The sequence below is a fragment of the Podarcis cretensis genome, assembly GCF_951804945.1.
Source record: "Podarcis cretensis genome assembly, chromosome: 15".
NCBI classification, from domain to species: Eukaryota; Metazoa; Chordata; class Lepidosauria; order Squamata; family Lacertidae; genus Podarcis; species Podarcis cretensis.
In genome coordinates this window covers 4055221-4071172 of record NC_137185.1, presented here as the reverse complement: position 1 = coordinate 4071172, position 15952 = coordinate 4055221, and the positions used below count along the sequence as shown (strand labels likewise).

General features: G+C 49.8%; 1 protein-coding gene across 1 annotated transcript in view; it reads right to left on the bottom strand.

The window, feature by feature from the left end:
* The window catches only part of DOC2B (double C2 domain beta), a 125217-nt gene that overhangs the window by 9248 nt on the left and 100017 nt on the right, over window positions 1-15952 (bottom strand). Inside the window, exon 6 of the mRNA XM_079955771.1 lies at window positions 13935-14092. Coding sequence (XP_079811897.1) covers window positions 13935-14092 — 158 coding nt within the window. The remainder of the gene's footprint in view (window positions 1-13934; window positions 14093-15952) is intronic.

Sequence of the window (15952 nt, the reverse complement as noted above, 5' to 3'; positions counted from 1 at the left end):
TGTGTTACCTGCACAAAAGTCAGGTCCTCCGCTTCTTCTGGAGCAATTGGAGGTTCCAGTGAAGAGGAACTGCCTCTGATCTCCCTGCTTGGATAATTCTCTGGAAACCAGTGGTAATTCTTCAAAACAGCCTCTCTCATTTTCTCTTAACAGGGAAGAGGTCAAGGAAGAAGGGGGTTAAAGAAGGTAGCAGTCGCCTCAGGTGAGGGACACAGCCCTTTCCATTGCGTGTTGACCTTTTACGTTTTGAACAGATTATCGAACACAGCAGCATGGAAGCTTTGGCCCTCAAGACGTTGAGCTCCAACTCCCAGAGCATCTGCTTATCGTGGCTCCATCCCCAATGGCGTTCCCCAGGCTCCATCCCCAATGATAGGGCTGGGGGAAAAGACTCCCTGCCTGAAACCTCAGAGTGACTGCCGATCAGTGTAGACAACCCTGAGCTAGATGGAGCAATGGTCTGGCTCTGTATTAAGGCAGCTTCCTAGAGTCTGATGAAAATCGACTTTCTGCTACATGTCCTTTTCTATTAAAAAAGAGAATTGTGCAAAGATCACTAGAAAAAAAAGGTTTGTGAGGATGACAGTGTGGTTGGTCCCAGGCAGATGGCTGCGTCACTCAACAAGGCAGGGAGTGTTTATGAATCTTGGCAGAAAAGCGAGAACTTGATAGTGAGGTGGGGTCACACCCCGAAAAAGAGGGAGGGAGGGGAACCCAATGTGTGAGATTGATGGCAGGATCCGTGGACACCTTCCCTTTGCAGAAAAGCAGCTGGAGCCTCTTAGTTCAAGGTGGGGGGAGACAGTGCAGGAGGACAGGCCTTTATCAAAGAAATGATAGTTGCGATAACCACCACAGATAATTGTTGGCATCTGTCTGTCTCGAGAGACAATGGAGTGCACCTCCAGGGGTGAGGTAAAGCAGCACTGAATAATAATAATAATAAATTTATTTATACCCCACCTTCCCCGGACAGAGCCGGGCTCAGGGCAGCTAACACCAGTAAAATTGCAGTAAAAACATAATTGGGGGAGGAAACCAATTTAAAATACAGGTTAAAATGCAATTTAAAATGCAGCCTCATTTCAAAAGTAGCCCATAGATCAAAACCATAAGGGGAGGGAAACATAAGGGTCAGACTGAGTCTAAATCAAAGTCCAGGCGGAACAGCTCTGTCTTGCAGGCACTGTGGAAAGATGTCAAGTCCCGCAGGGCCCTAGTCTCTTGTGACAGAGCATTCCACCAAGTCGGAACCAGTACTGAAAAGGCCCTGGCCCTAGTTGAGACCAATCTAACCACCTTGTGACCTGGGACCTCCAACATGTTGTCATTTGTGGACCTTAAGGTCCTCCATGGGGCATCCCAGGAGAGGTGGTCTCCCTGGAGCGCAAGCCTGGGCAGTGTGTATGGAGGTCCCAGGCTGTCCAGACAACAAGACCCCCACTCTCTACTTCGCTGATGTGGTCCAAAGAAAAGCAGAGCAAGATGTATGGGACCAGCTTGGCTGCAGGAGCTGCCAGAAGGAGGCGCCACCCAACCATCTTAGGGACTCCACTCCAGATTTGTATAGGGTTTATTCCTTAGCCCTTTCTTCTCCTGAAGATACTAAGTAGAGCCTGCAGGATCAGGCCAGTGGCCCATCTACTGCAACATCCTGTTCCCACAGTGGCCAACCTGATGCCTCCAATGGGAAGTCCACAAACACTGTCCTTGCAATCCATTCATGACAACAAATGATTGCTCTGGTTATATTCTTAACAAGCCAATCATAACAACAATAATAAATTATTACCGTTATTATACTTACAGTCACACCATCATTTATTTGTTTAGTTTAAAAACGTGTAGGCCACTCTCCGTACAAAAAAACAGGCTGGAGCACCAGAAAACAATAATTGTATGGAAGTGAGAGCTGGACCATAAAGAAGGCTGATCGCCGGAGAATGGATGCTTTTGAATTTTGGTGCTGGAGGAGACTCTTGAGAGTCCCATGGACTGCAAGAAGATCAAACCTCTCCATTCTGAAGGAAATCAGCCCTGAGTGCTCACTGGAAGGACAGATCCTGAAGCTGAGGCTCCAGTACTTTGGCCACCTCATGAGAAGAGAAGACTCCCTGGAAAAGACCCTGATGTTGGGAAAGAGGGAGGGCACAAGGAGAAGGGGACAACAGAGGACAAGCTACCAGCATGAGTGCCTGGCGTGCTCTGGTCTAGGGGGTCACAAAGAGTCAGACACGACTAAGCTACTAAACAACAAAGCATGTTTATAATTCAGTCATCACAGTTCTTATTATTGTCGTGATTATGCTTACAACCCAGTGATCACACTTATTATTATACTCTTATTGTACTCACAACTGATCGCAGCAACATAAATGTTGGAAAAGGTTCAGAAGTGATTGGGATGTGTGTGTGGAGCGATTCTCAGAGTTCCCTGGGAAGAGGTATAGATTGCTGAACCACTCTGGAAATTGCAGCTCGTTAAGGGTAATAAAAGTCTCCTAACGACACTCTGAACCCTTAACAAACTACACTTCCCAGGAATCTTTGGGTGTGTGTGTGCCATGACTGTTTAGAGCACTATGAAAAGTGCTTAAAATGTATAGCACAGATGGGGCCCAAAAGATGGCTTTCTTGTCCCAGCTGAGCCTCCCTTGGGCACCGAGACCTTGCTGAGATCTTGTGCATTACTGTATCCTTGACTTGTCCTTCGATCCTGACTCCCAGCTTGTTCTTCGGTCCTAGGCAGCAGTGCAGTGGCAAATTCAAAAGTGCTGAATCCCTACATGATAGCCACAGCCACACACCCTGCTAGGATCACACAATAATCTCGTAATTGTACGACAATAATAATTAGGGGTGCCAAACTGACAACTGTACAGTGCACGTACAGGAGCAAATGATTTGTGGAGTGCTCCGATACCTTCTTTGGGAGTGACTTGAGCTGTGTTTTCTGCACGGTTCCATTGCGCCTAACAAAACTTGCGCTCCCCATTCTCTTGAAATTGAATCCCCTTGTCTTTTCAATGTTCCAAAATGCTGGGGCAGAAGAACAACTCCACACGTCAGTGTTTTTCCTATGTGCCATTTCCAGAGGGACTCTAGGAGCCTGTCCTCAGCAACTGACTCACTTCCTTTGACTGAGTGGCCCCAGCCAGCAAACAAAGAAATCTTCCCAGTGGCTTAAAAGCTCCCCTTTCATGCCAGTTGGGCGGTTCTAGCATGCTGGAGACAGCCTCCCTGCTGCAAAAATAGTAATGGGTCGTTGACTCGCCCTCCCCACGGACCCCAGACAACCACACCTCTGGTCCTAACTACAGACCCTGCGGTGTCCGTCCATCCTCTGCTCTGGCCATCATGCAAATTGCTGACTCAGCCACTTTGCACCCTGAACTGTGACTCAGCTCGGCTTCCCAGAAAAGATTCCGAATCTAATTACCACTTCCTCCTCCCTCCGAGCAGCCATGGAGATAATTACCCATCAGCCACACCGATGGAACAGATGGACTGCTTCTGGCAGAGTAGCTCAGGTGAGAGGAGCAGCAAAGGCTTCTGCACTATTATTTTCCGGGACAAATCAGCCTAATTACAGACACTCGCAGAAGCAGAAGCTCAGGGCTGGGAAGAAATGATGGGCAGAGCGGCAAGACCCAACTTTGAATCCCTAAATGGCCACAAAGCTCTCCGGCGGAGGCAGGGGACCCTAGGCTAATTGCTATCTCCTAGCCTGCCCTAGGGACGCAGGTGGCGCTGTGGGTTAAACCACAGAGCCTAGTCAGTGGTTCAGATCCCTGCGACAGGGTGAGCTCCCATTGCTCAGTCTCTGCTCCTGCCCAGCTAGCAGTTTGAAAGCACGTCAAAGTGCAAGTAGATAAATAGGTACCACTCCGGTGGGAAGGTAAACAGCGTTTCCGTGCGCTGCTCTGGTTCGCCAGAAGCGGCTTAGTCCTGCTGGCCACATGACCCGGAAGCTGTATGCTGGCTCCCTCAGCCAATAAAGCGAGATGAGCGCCACAACCCCAGAGTCGGCCACGACTGGACCTAATGGTCAGGGGTCCCTTTACCTTTACCTTAGCCTGCCCTACCTCACATGGTGGTCGTGGGGAGGAAACTGGTGGGGGGAGGAGAGTGGGAGAGATCCTGCAAGGTACTCCTCAGAGCACATATGGGGTATTTTTTCTAGCTTGATGGTGGCACTTGCTTGTAAGGAAGCTTCCAAGGTGGGGCAAGGTGGTTCAGAGACCCAGCCCTTGTGGGTGGGGATAGAGTGGGGCCAGCGAATGACGTGACTTATAGAGAGGGGAAATGGCCTGGGGAGAGTCTTGGGGGCCAGATAGAGAGGCACAGAGGGCCGGATTCAGCCAGAGGTTCCCCACTCTGCCTTAGAGCTGTTCCACCAGGCCTTTGGCCAAGGCACAGTCTGACCCCCTCCTTTGGTAATCCTCACAGAACTCTAGCCCAATGGTTGCCATTAATTTGATTTTTAATTGATTTTTAAACGATTTTATTTTAGAATGTTGTGTTACTTTTATTGTTGTTAGCCGCTCTGAGCCCGGCTTCGGCTGGGGAGGGCAAGATGTAAATACAATTTTATTATTTTATTATTAGAAGAGGGATGAGATATTAGAAGAGCTGGAAGGAACGACAGGGGTCATCTACCGTATTTTTCACCCCATAGGACGCGCCGCCCCATAGGACACACCTAGTTTTTTTTGGGGGGGTAATAAAGGGAAAAAAATTATTTCCCCCCCAGGCACGGGGCTGGCATGGGGGAAGCCCGAGCTTCCCCCGACCCCAGCCCCCAGAACAGGCTGCTGCCTTCAAGCCTTGCGAGCCCAGTGTGCAAGGCTTGCCGACATCTGCCCGAAGCACGGGGCGGGCTCTGCAGCTTGCCCCGTGCTTTGGGCTGCAGGCTGCCGCCCCAAGCCTTGCGCACCCAGTGGGACCTCCCGCCGGGCGCGCAAGGCTTGCGGAGAGCTTCCTGAAGCCTGGAGAGCGAGAGGGGTTGGTGCGCACCGACGCCTCTCGCTCTCCAGGCTTCAGCGAAAGCCTGCATTCGCCCCATGGGACGCACACACATTTCCTATAGGGCGAAACATACAATAGTCCTACCCCTTGCAATGCAGGATAAAAAGTAGATTGCAATGAAATAATGGCGTCTGTTTCCAGCCCTGGCCTCTGTGTAGAGCGTGAAGCTAGGGACCTCCTCCTCCTCCTCCTCTCCAAAAGCTATGAACTGGACTCCCCCAAACCACATTATCCCATTTTGGGATTGGGGAATGAACCTTCTGCACCTCCAGAGAATTCTAGTGAAATCGTGGGGGGTTCTGTTTGGACTTAATTTACACGTGTCGGGGTTGGTCTAGATGCCCTCTAGGGGACCCACTTTCCACTCTCTATGATTCCTAGGAGCAAGCTTGGCCCGTGATCCTCGTTCGGTAAATATGATCTCCCGATTACGCCACTGAAGTGGTGGCAGTTGGGATGGGGGGAAATCGACACTCCTCAGGAAAGGCAAACTGCAGCTGCTGCCTCGTTTGCATATCTTAATGAGATCAATTAATTTCGGCAAGGCAGGGCAAACAGACGGGGGTGGGGGTGGGGAGGGAGAGGAAGGAAGCAGCAAAGAGAGGACAGAAAACAAGGAAAGAAAGATTGGCAATATTGGGGGGAAAGGTTCAACTGGCTGCCATTCCACCACCATCCAGTAGTGGTCACTGTTCTCCCATGGCTGAACACCCCAGAACGGCTCTGTGTCAGGGATGGAGAACCGAGAGCCTGCAGATATCGCTGGACTCCAACTCCCAGCATCCCTGGTCACCGGCTATGCTGTCTGCTGGGGCTGGTGGGAGCTGGAGACCAGCAACAGCTGGAGGGCCACAGGTTCCCCTGTCCCTGGTGAAAGAAGAGGCGTTCCCCTCTTTCAGGCGTGGATGCCTCTTTCAAAGAGAGACATTCCTCCATCTCTCGTCTGCCAGCAAGGAGGGGGCAGCTTGTGCCTCCTCCCCAGTGTTGCTGGGCTCCAGCCTTGTTCTGTGCCCTTGGGTGTTTTCTCTCGCCTGGAATGTGTCCCTGAATTATGATACTGCCTCTTGTGATAGGAATTTTGAGGTCTTGACCCCTGGCCATGAGGTCCAGTCATGGCCAACTCTGGGGTTGCGGTGCTCATCTCGCTTTATTGGCCGAGGGAGCCAGCGTACAGCATGACTAAGCCGCTTCTGGCGAACCAGAGCAGCGCACGGAAACGCCGTTTACCTTCCCGCCGGAGCGGTACCTATTTATCTACTTGCACTTTGACGTGCTTTCAAACTGCTAGGTTGGCAGGAGCAGGGACCGAGCAACGGGAGCTCACCCCATCGCAGGGATTTGAACCACAACCTTCTGATTGGCAAGTCCTAGCCACCCGCATCCCTCTTTGAGGTCTTAGATATATGTTAAATGTTCATAAGTGTACCAACCAAGCATGTACATAGATCAGCACAGGAAGACCGACCTGAAACCATTTTTGATTCCCAAACTGACCTCAATTATTTCTCTGCAAGGTCAAAGGAAAATGGAAAAGCCTCCCCATTGTCTTTTCCTTCACAAATCCTGTCTTAAGGGCACATTAAAGATATGAATAGGGTGTGAGCCTGACCTGGCTCAGGAACTAAGTATTTATCATTATAAAAGACTGGCCAGGCTCCCTAGGCAATCCAATCAAGTGACCATTAAACAGGTAACCTGGCAGACGGGGTAAACAAAGCACTCAGATTTCTGCTGTAGACCGCCCTTTCTGTGATGTATGTATGATGTATGGAGGGGTGGCCTTGAGCTCCAGGGAAGGCAATTTAAAATGTCTATATAAGGGCAGGCACACCTTTGTTTGTGGTTCCTCCTCCTCTCCTGCGTGTGAGGGGAGCACCCTGTTGCAACAGATCAATAAAGATCAGGCTTACTAGCTGCTTTGCTTCTCAATATTCTCTGGTTGGCCTCTGTTATTTTCTCCTACCAATAGGGAACCTACCTAAGGACTCTATATGGGCTCTTGGATACCCCATAAGGGAAAAGGGGCAGATTTTGTTTACAACACTCTCTTGTGCCCAGATGGAGATGTTTAGAAAAAAAAGTTTTACAGAGTCATTTATGTGTCGTTCAGGACATTTTTGCTGCCGGACACACACGCCACCAGCATGTGGCCCCCAAAGAACTGCCCCAAAGGCATAGCATCCCTTGGGCTTCATCCTTGCCCTGGTCCTGAAAATGACACCCACCCACGCATTATTTTTTTGTGTGTGGTCTTGCGCCTTCTTCTGTGGCCTTATTTTTGCAAGGGTTATTATCATTTAATCGCCAAGCTTTTTCCAGAGGCTGAGGGCTTCTGAGCAACACTTTGTTTTCCTTGAGAACATAAGGATGCAATTGCTACTCTGAACTAAGACGCACTCTGAGGCGGTTGTGGGTTTTTTTCTGCTCGACAAAATCTCCCACCCCCGTCTTGTGCACGGCAAACAACTGGCATGATTCAGCTCCCGTTGCTTTCTCACTTCCACCAATCTGTTCCTGCTCCGTTCTTCCCTGCTCTCTTCTCTCTTTGTCACAGGCTCACTCGACTTCGCAACTTCTGCATTGTCTCCGACAAAACACATCGTGGGCAGGCGAGGCACAGAACGCAAAGCCTTTAAAGGGCTGCCTGGCCCGCCGGCCGAAAGCAAGGCAAGGTGTGCAAAACAGAAGAGACGGTCCTCCCAACTCCCCACACCTCTCCAGGATCGTGGCCGTTGCCATTATGCGCTTTTTATGGTTTCCAGAGTGACTTCCGTACTATAAGCAAAAACCAAGATTATCCCTCCTTATCTTATCCAGGCTAAACAGACCCAGCTCCTTCAAGCGCTCCTCATCAGGCTTGGTTTCCACACCCATGATAATCTTTGTCACCCTCCTCTGCACACCTTCCAGCTTATCAACACCCTTCTTAAACTGTGGTGCCCAGAACTGAACACTGGACTCCAGGCAGAATAGAGTCCATTGGCTTTCTGGCCCCTCCAGTCCCTATGGGCACAGGCTACCACTAACCATAGCTGTCAACTTACAGATTTGAAAATAAGGGACAAGCAGCCTCGAATATAAGGGATCAGCAGCCAAAATAAGGGATTTTCCCAGCACAGGTATGTTCAGCTTCTGAGCCCCTCCGAGCCAAAGGCAGAAAGCCCAGCCAGCAGCCAAATGAAGCCTCAAGTGGTGGTTCCCACAGCGCAGCAACCCGGCAAAGGGGATGCAGCAAGGAAAACCACCGTCACCTCTCTGCTGGGAAGCGCTGAGCAAAGGCGAGTCCCCAGGCAACACGGCCAGTTTGATCAGCACAAGGCTTGCAAGCTCCACCCCCTAGTCATTCTTAGACTCCTTATTGGATGAGCAACGCAGCCAAGCAACACAGCTGGAGCCTCCCTCCTCCCCGGCCGGCAGGGAGGGAGGGAGGGAGAGGAGCTGCTTCATTTGAAATCTGGGAAATTTAAGGGACATCATCAATAAGGGACCGCAGCGGGACACAGCGCTGGGATAAGGGACTTTCCCAACAAATAAGGGACGGTTGACAGCTATGCCACTAACTAAACTTTTAAGTAGACTGTAAAGAAGAGGTACAGCCATAGATTTGTGGTAGAGCACATGTTTTGAATGTGGGTGTTATGTACTGAGTTGAATAGGATCCAAAATGCAGCAGTCTGATTGGTCCTAGAACAAAAGATTCAGAATGCAGCAGTCTGATTGGTCCATAGCAGCTACCCAATCTAGCTCCAGGTGGAAGTGAATCCGCAACCTGATTAGCCTACAGGAGAATCCCGGAATTAGTCAATCACGTGGGGCCAATGTGTAAATAATGTACAGTGATGCCCCGCAAGACGAATGCCTCGCAAGACGAAAAACCCGCTAGACGAAAGGGTTTTCCGTTTTTCGAGGCGCTTCGCAAGACGAATTTCTCTATGGGCTTGCGAGTCTTGCGATTATTTCCCGCTTTCCCCCCCTTTTTCTAAGCCGCTAAGCCGCTAATAGCCGCTTTGCCGCTAATAGCCGCTTAGCGGCTAATAGCGCTAATCCGCTAAGCTGCTAATAGGGTTGCGTCGCAAGACGAAAAGACCGCAAGACGAAGAGACTCGCAGAACAGATTCTTTTCGTCTTGCGAGGCACCACTGTATATAAAACAGACATTCTGGGGGAAATTCCATTCCTCCTCACCACTATGAGCTGAATAAAGAGCATGAAATCAACTCTCGACTCTATTTCAGTGGAAGACCTCAGTTTTAATCCCCAGCACTTCCAGGTGTTTTTTTTTAGTGCTGTTGGACTACAACTCCCATAATTCCTGGCCACTGGCCATCCTGCCTGAGGCCGACATCTGCAGAACATCTAGAAACAGCTGGAGGAGAATAACAGGTTGGGGAAGCCAGAGCAGGGTGATGCAAGGTTCTTTTTAACCTTGTGTGTGTGTTCTGATTATGTATCTAAAAATAATAAAGGAAGATTTTTTGAAAAATCTATTCGGAAACAAATCAAACTGCGTTCCATGGGGCTGACACCCCAGGAAAGTGAACAGAGATTTGCAGGCTTCATTTGAGGTGCAGGGCTCGAAGGATTCCTTTCTCGGCGCTTTTAATTAAGCAAGGATGCTGTTTTATGGCTGCTGGGGATATTTTTCAACACTGCTTGGGCTTTTGTTTAATTCTGCCTTCATCATTTAATTACTGCGTTCTTGAAATGTATTTATTGCTCTGTTGGTTTCCATTCCGTTTTGCGGTGGGGTTTTTTTTGTGTGTGTCATGTTCCTTGTGTAAGCCACCTTGTGCAACTTTCGCAAAGCGGGGGGGATCTTTGCAAGGCTGGGGGGGGTGTTCCTTCACTGGCGGCTCTCAGGGGCCCATGTGCCCAGGGCTGGAGGGGCCAGAGGCAAAAGGGGCGGGTCCATGGGTGTGACTCTCACCTGCGCACTGTAGGCTACATTCCAGCCAGGCAAAATTCAGAGATTTATACACACAAATCACCATTTGGGCAAGAAAAGGCATTATTACAATCCAAGGACACATTTCTGGCCAGGCAAATATACTTAATTAAGGTGCAATGCAGAGCTGGTGGGGGGTGGAGCTGGGTGAGGGGCCTAGAGTGGGATTCCCAAGGGCCACACAGAAGGCCTCAAGGGCCACATCCCTGCTTTAACACATACAGTGATGGGTAAAGGTAAAGGGACCCCTGACTCTGGGGTTGCAGCGCTCATCTTGCTTTATTGGCCGAGGGAGCCGGCGTACAGCTTCCGGGTCACGTGGCCAGCATGACTAAGCTGCTTCTGGCAAACCAGAGCAGCGCACGGAAACGCCGTTTACCTTCCCGCCAGAGCAGTACCTATTTATCTACTTGCACTTTGATGTGCTTTCAAACTGCTAGGTTGGCAGAAGCTGGGACCGAGCAACGGGAGCTCACCCAGTCGCGGGGATTCGAACCGCCGACCTTCTGATCAGCAAGCCCTAGGCTCTGTGGTTTAACCCACAGCGCCACCCGCGTCCCACAGTGAAGGGTAAAGGGATATAAATATCCACATGTAAATAAATAAAGGACTCTGAGCATTGCCTGGACCTGCAGGTGTGAGACTTAAAGAGTCTCGTGCCTTGGATAAAAGGAGCAGTGTTTAATATTGAGGAAGACCAAGCACACATTTCCAAATCGAGTTGAAACCGAGAGAGGGGATCTGGGGATCTGCCGCAAAAACCATGCTGCCTGCTGGTGGAAGTGCCTGTTTGCTCCCAGTAGCCTCAGCTTGTAGATTGGTAAATAAACCAGACCCGACAAAATATTACAAATATAGAATTTATGAGTGTTCAAGGCAAAGCGTTTTTTGCTTCTTCTTTAATCGCCATTGTCCAGATCACAACGTTACCTGACTATACCACACTGTTTGAACGTTTTAAGTGCTGAGATATCTGTTGCTATTTTCATGCACATCTCCTTGAGATGCACATGCGGAAGGCAGTCAATCAATAATTGGCACGAAGGGATGCTTTAACCTATCAATTTTGGTTTCCCATTTTCCCCGATCTGAATTTCTCTTCTCCACATCCCCGCAGCAGTCTGCATTTTTTTAAAAAAGTACTCGTGACAATTTGTCAGCATTTTAGTGCAAATTTCTCTACACACCCCTGCAAGCAATTTTCCCCAGTATAATGCATTTTATATGTTGCTTTCGCTTACACATCCCCCTTAATGCCCATTTCCCCCTAAAACGGTGTTCTTAAACTTTGGGTTCCCAGGTGCAGTTGGACTAAAGTTCCCATCATCCACAGCCAACTTAGCCAATGGTCAAGGATGATGGGAGTTAGATTTCAACAACGCCTGGGGACACAATGTTGAAGAACGCAGTTCTAATACAAGGATGTTCGTACATATTATTTAGTTGGCGAACTCGTGAAATCCAGAGAGGTGTGAATTTTGAATAATACAGTGGTACCTCGGGTTAAGTACTTAATTCGTTCCGGAGGTCCGTTCTTAAACTGAAACTGTTCTTAACCTGAAGCACCACTTGACCTAATGGGGCCTCCTGCTGCCGCCGTGCCGCCAGAGCACGATTTCTGTACTTATCCTGAAGCAAAGTTCATAACCTGAAGCACTATTTCTGGGTTAGCGGAGTGTGTAACCTGAAGCGTATGTAACCGAGGTACCACTGTGGTCATGTTTCAGTTTATGTATTTATTTTTGGGAGGGGAGGAAGAAGTATGAATTAGGTAAAGGTAAAGGTAAAGGGACCCCTGACTATTAGGTCCAGTCGTGACCGACTCTGGGGTTGTGGCGCTCATCTCGTTTTATTGGCCGAGGGAGCCGATGTACAGCTTCCGGGTCATGTGGCCAGCATGACTAAGCCGCTTCTGGCGAACCAGAGCAGTGCACGGAAACGCTGTTTACCTTCCTGCCGGAGCGGTACCTATTTATCTACTTGCACTTTGACATGCTTTCAAACTGCTAGGTTGGCAGGAGCTGGGACTGAGCAACGGGAGCTCACCCAATTGCGGGGATTCGAACCGCCAACCTTCTGATCGGCAAGTAAGTCCTAGGCTCTGTGGTTTAACCCGCAGCACCACCCGCGTCCCATGAATTAGGTAGGCCTGCATTAAAATGCAAACCTGCCAGACTGGTACCAGAGAGACTTGGGTTCCCCTCAACCATGAAGCCGACCAGATGATTTTGGGCCTGCTCCCATTTCTCAGCCTACCCTACCTCACAGGGTTGTTGTGAAGATAAAATGGGGCACGGGGAGACCTGCATCTCCCACCTTGAGGTCCTTGGAGGAAAGATGGGATATAGATGTAATAATAATAATAGCAGCAGCAGCAGCAACAATGATCACAATTCCTTTTCTACCACCACTTAATAGTGTGCTATGTGACCTGAAGGAACACAGCCAAATGTGATTTCCTGCATGTAAACATTTGCAATATCTATTCAATGAAGATGGTTGTTGTTTTTTTAAACCTCCAAGAAATTCATATCGAAACATCACGGGTCCCGGGTAACAGCTGGAGCCTGGAACGGAATAACAATGAGCTTGGGGACTTCACGCAGTGTGTGTTTGCAGCTCTGAGGAAGCTAATCATTTCTCCACCAATGGGATAACTTAAGCCAGGTTCTCAACACACAAAAATAGGAACACCAGGTATGTGTGTCTGTGTGGCTAATGGCTGTATGTATTCGTTTATTAATAGACTGCATTTCCTGCAACCAACAGAAGGTGGAGCCAGACAGGCAGAGCCACCTGGTTCTAGTTTATTCCCCGTTGGGAATGATAGGCTGGAAGGCAGGGAGCCCAACAGCAGGGGGCGCCACAGAGCCAGGGAAAGGCTCATTCTAGTTTTGCCACCATCCTCCTCCCTGCTGAGTTCTCCAAGGGGTGACAATGAGAATATAAGCAGGAGGAAACTAACAGGCAGGGCAGTCCCCTGGACTGGTAGGCAGGCTGAGCTGGCTGAAGGCACAGTGAGGTTGGTGGATCAATACCTTATTTGCCCAAAGGCACCAGGATCCACCTTCTGCTGAGCTGGGAGATCTTCCTGTTGAGGTGTGATGGCCTGGGATTCAGACTCAGAGGCTGAACCTGAGGAATCCCAGCCTGCACAGGAGTCCCCGCCTCCAGAACCAGCTGAGCCAGGGCTGGGGCTTGAGCCTGAAGGGTCCTCACCTGTGCTGGATCCTCAGCTGCAGGCACCAGCTGAGTCTGCTCTGGCTCCTGAGGTGATGGAGGACCCATTGCCTGCAGGTGCTCCACTCTCAGCCCCATCAGGGGAAGCTGAGGTTGCTTCTGGGTCCGGTAACCCTCCAGCCTCTCCTGAGCTGCAGAGGCTCAGGGCAGAGAGGCGGAGGGAACTAAGTTCCTGCAGGAGGAGTGCTCACCTCCAGGCCAGGAGAGGCGAGGCACCTGTGGACCGGGGCCGCCCTATGCCTCGGGGCAGATAAAAGCCAGCCAGCCCCAGTCCCAGGTTGCGGGAGCAACATTGTTGGTAGCCTGTTCCTGCCTGCACCCTGTCCTGCTCTTCTGCCAGAGTTCCTGACCTCACCTGACTCCCTGCCTTGGACCCAACTTCAGCTTTGACGGACAGCCTCCATACCGCACCATCGACCTCAGACTGGACTCGGACCTCGCCTCTCGGTAGCCCCCAGGACCAGCACATGGGGTGTGTGTCTCCCCTAAAGTCTTGCCTGGATGGCGCCATTTCCCCGCAACAAAATACCATTCATGTTAATGTGGGGAGGCCTGGAACGCGTAATGATGCCCACAGGTTGAAGGTTCGTAGAGTTGTAAGGGACCCAAAGGGTCATCTACTCCCCCCCCCCCGCACTAGAGGTCTTTGGAAGCTAGTATTCCGGGCATCACCAGGTGAAAAATCACTTGGCCACTCCAAACTTGCACGGAGGCTACTCACGTTTTCACGTAGGGGTCTGAGTATCCATTGGCATCCATGGCAGCCAAATGGGCGCAGCGGATGATGCCCACCAGCAGGCCTTGCTTTTGGGAGCTGTATTTGAGGGAAATAAGGATCCGGCCACGCTCCTCCAGGGACTTGTCTTCTGTTTTGTCTATCTGCGACGAGAATAAAACCAATTCCACTCAGTTCCTATTTTTCCTCTTAACCAAACACACTTATTTCCTCCTCCCTCCCAATAAGTTTTCCTTTTGGGCCGTGACTTTTGTAGATTGTAAATTGAGAAGATGGACTTCTCCCTCTTTTCTTGAGTGGTCTGTAAGTTGCCCTGGGAGCCTTTTTTGGCTGAAGAACAGGATAAAAACCCTTTCAGTAAATAAGCTGTCTAAAGAGGGTTTGGTGCAAAACACCACCACCCAGTTACTGGCTGGCACCCAGCAGTTGACATACAAACTTTGCACCAGTTGCAATAGGTTATGGGCCCAGTTTGAAGTGCTGCTAGTGACCTTTATATAGCCTTAAAAATGAGTGGATTGGGACCAGGTAACTTGAAGGACTGCCCCTCTCTATGAACGTCCTTCAGTGTCTTGAGATCTGTTTCAGAGGCCCTGCTTTCAGCACCCTGAGTAAACTGCAATTCCCGGGGGGTTGGGGAGAAGTTATGATTGTTTAAAGTGGTATGATACTGCTTTAAATCTCTAGTGCAGATGGGGTCTGGGGCATCTCCCCATGTGACTTTCTGTGCTGTGTCTCCCTCTAGTGGCTGGTGTGCAGCACAGCATTTTTTTTTTTTTGAGCCTGCTCCCTATTTGCTATGGGTACTACAGTTCCATCAAGAGGTCGGTAGGGAAGGATCTATTTAATAAAGAAGTACAAATCAAACAACCAGAAGGCCTGATCTTTTTAAAAATCAATTAAGCCACAGGAATGTTCATACCCTACTAAGGCACCCCCTTATTCTTTTGGAAGAGGTTCAAAGTTTCTGGCCACACACTTCCTGGTCACCCATGCAGTCATTGGAAAATCTGAATTTCGCCCTCCCCCTTCATCCTGTCTCTCCAACTCTTAGGACAATAAATTGCTGAGCAGCCAGCCTGACACCATTCATTTGTTCGCCGGGATTACGAGGCACTCATTACTGTCAATGCAGAGTCAGGATTAAAAGCAGCACAAATAACAGCCGATTGAATGTTTAAGGGAGTGTCAGATCCAATCAGGATCCCTTGCCTGCCCGCCGCTGAACTGGAAGAGGCGAACCGCACGGGATCGGCTGAGGCCAGGCCTTCCTTGACAGCCTGGAGAAATTTGTACCCTCTCTGCACCGCCCCTTCAATTTTTTCACCTCTTTTGGACAGGGTTTCTCAGCGCTGCTGCTGAGAAAACAACCTTTCGGGTCTCCAATTATAAAAAGATCTGATTGCAAATACATAGGGAAATGGAAGGAAGAAGGAAACCGCAGCAGCTGTCCAATCAGGAAGCTTCAGCATCTTGCCCATTCTGGCCAATCAGGGAGCTTCAGCATCTTGCCCGTTCTGGCCAATCAGGGAGCTTCATCCTGGACTATCAGTGAGCGTCTTCATCCTGCCTGCCACATTGCACACATCCTCTGTTCCATTTAGAGCCTGAAGGGGGCGCTGAGGCACAGTCCTAGACTGTCCACATTCAAGCAAAGCCCTTGACACAGCAGCACATCTGGGATCCAGCTGGGACTTTATAAGGGCTGGGGAACTGATGGCCTAGGAGCCAAATGTGGCCCTCTGGACCTTTCTGCCTGGCTCTCCAAACTCTCCTTTGGCTATTTCCCTCCCTGGCCCTGCTCAGCATCCTCTTTGAGCGTTTTCAGATCCTTCAAGAGTCCCGATTTCCCCGGGACATCCCGGAATTACAGAAGATGTCAGGAAAGACCTTCCTCCCTGTAATTTTTTTTATATATATTTACAAGGAACATTTCAGAGTTTTACCTCTCTAAAGAGAGCTCACAACACCATGAAAACATTGTGCATTTGACTCCTGGATGA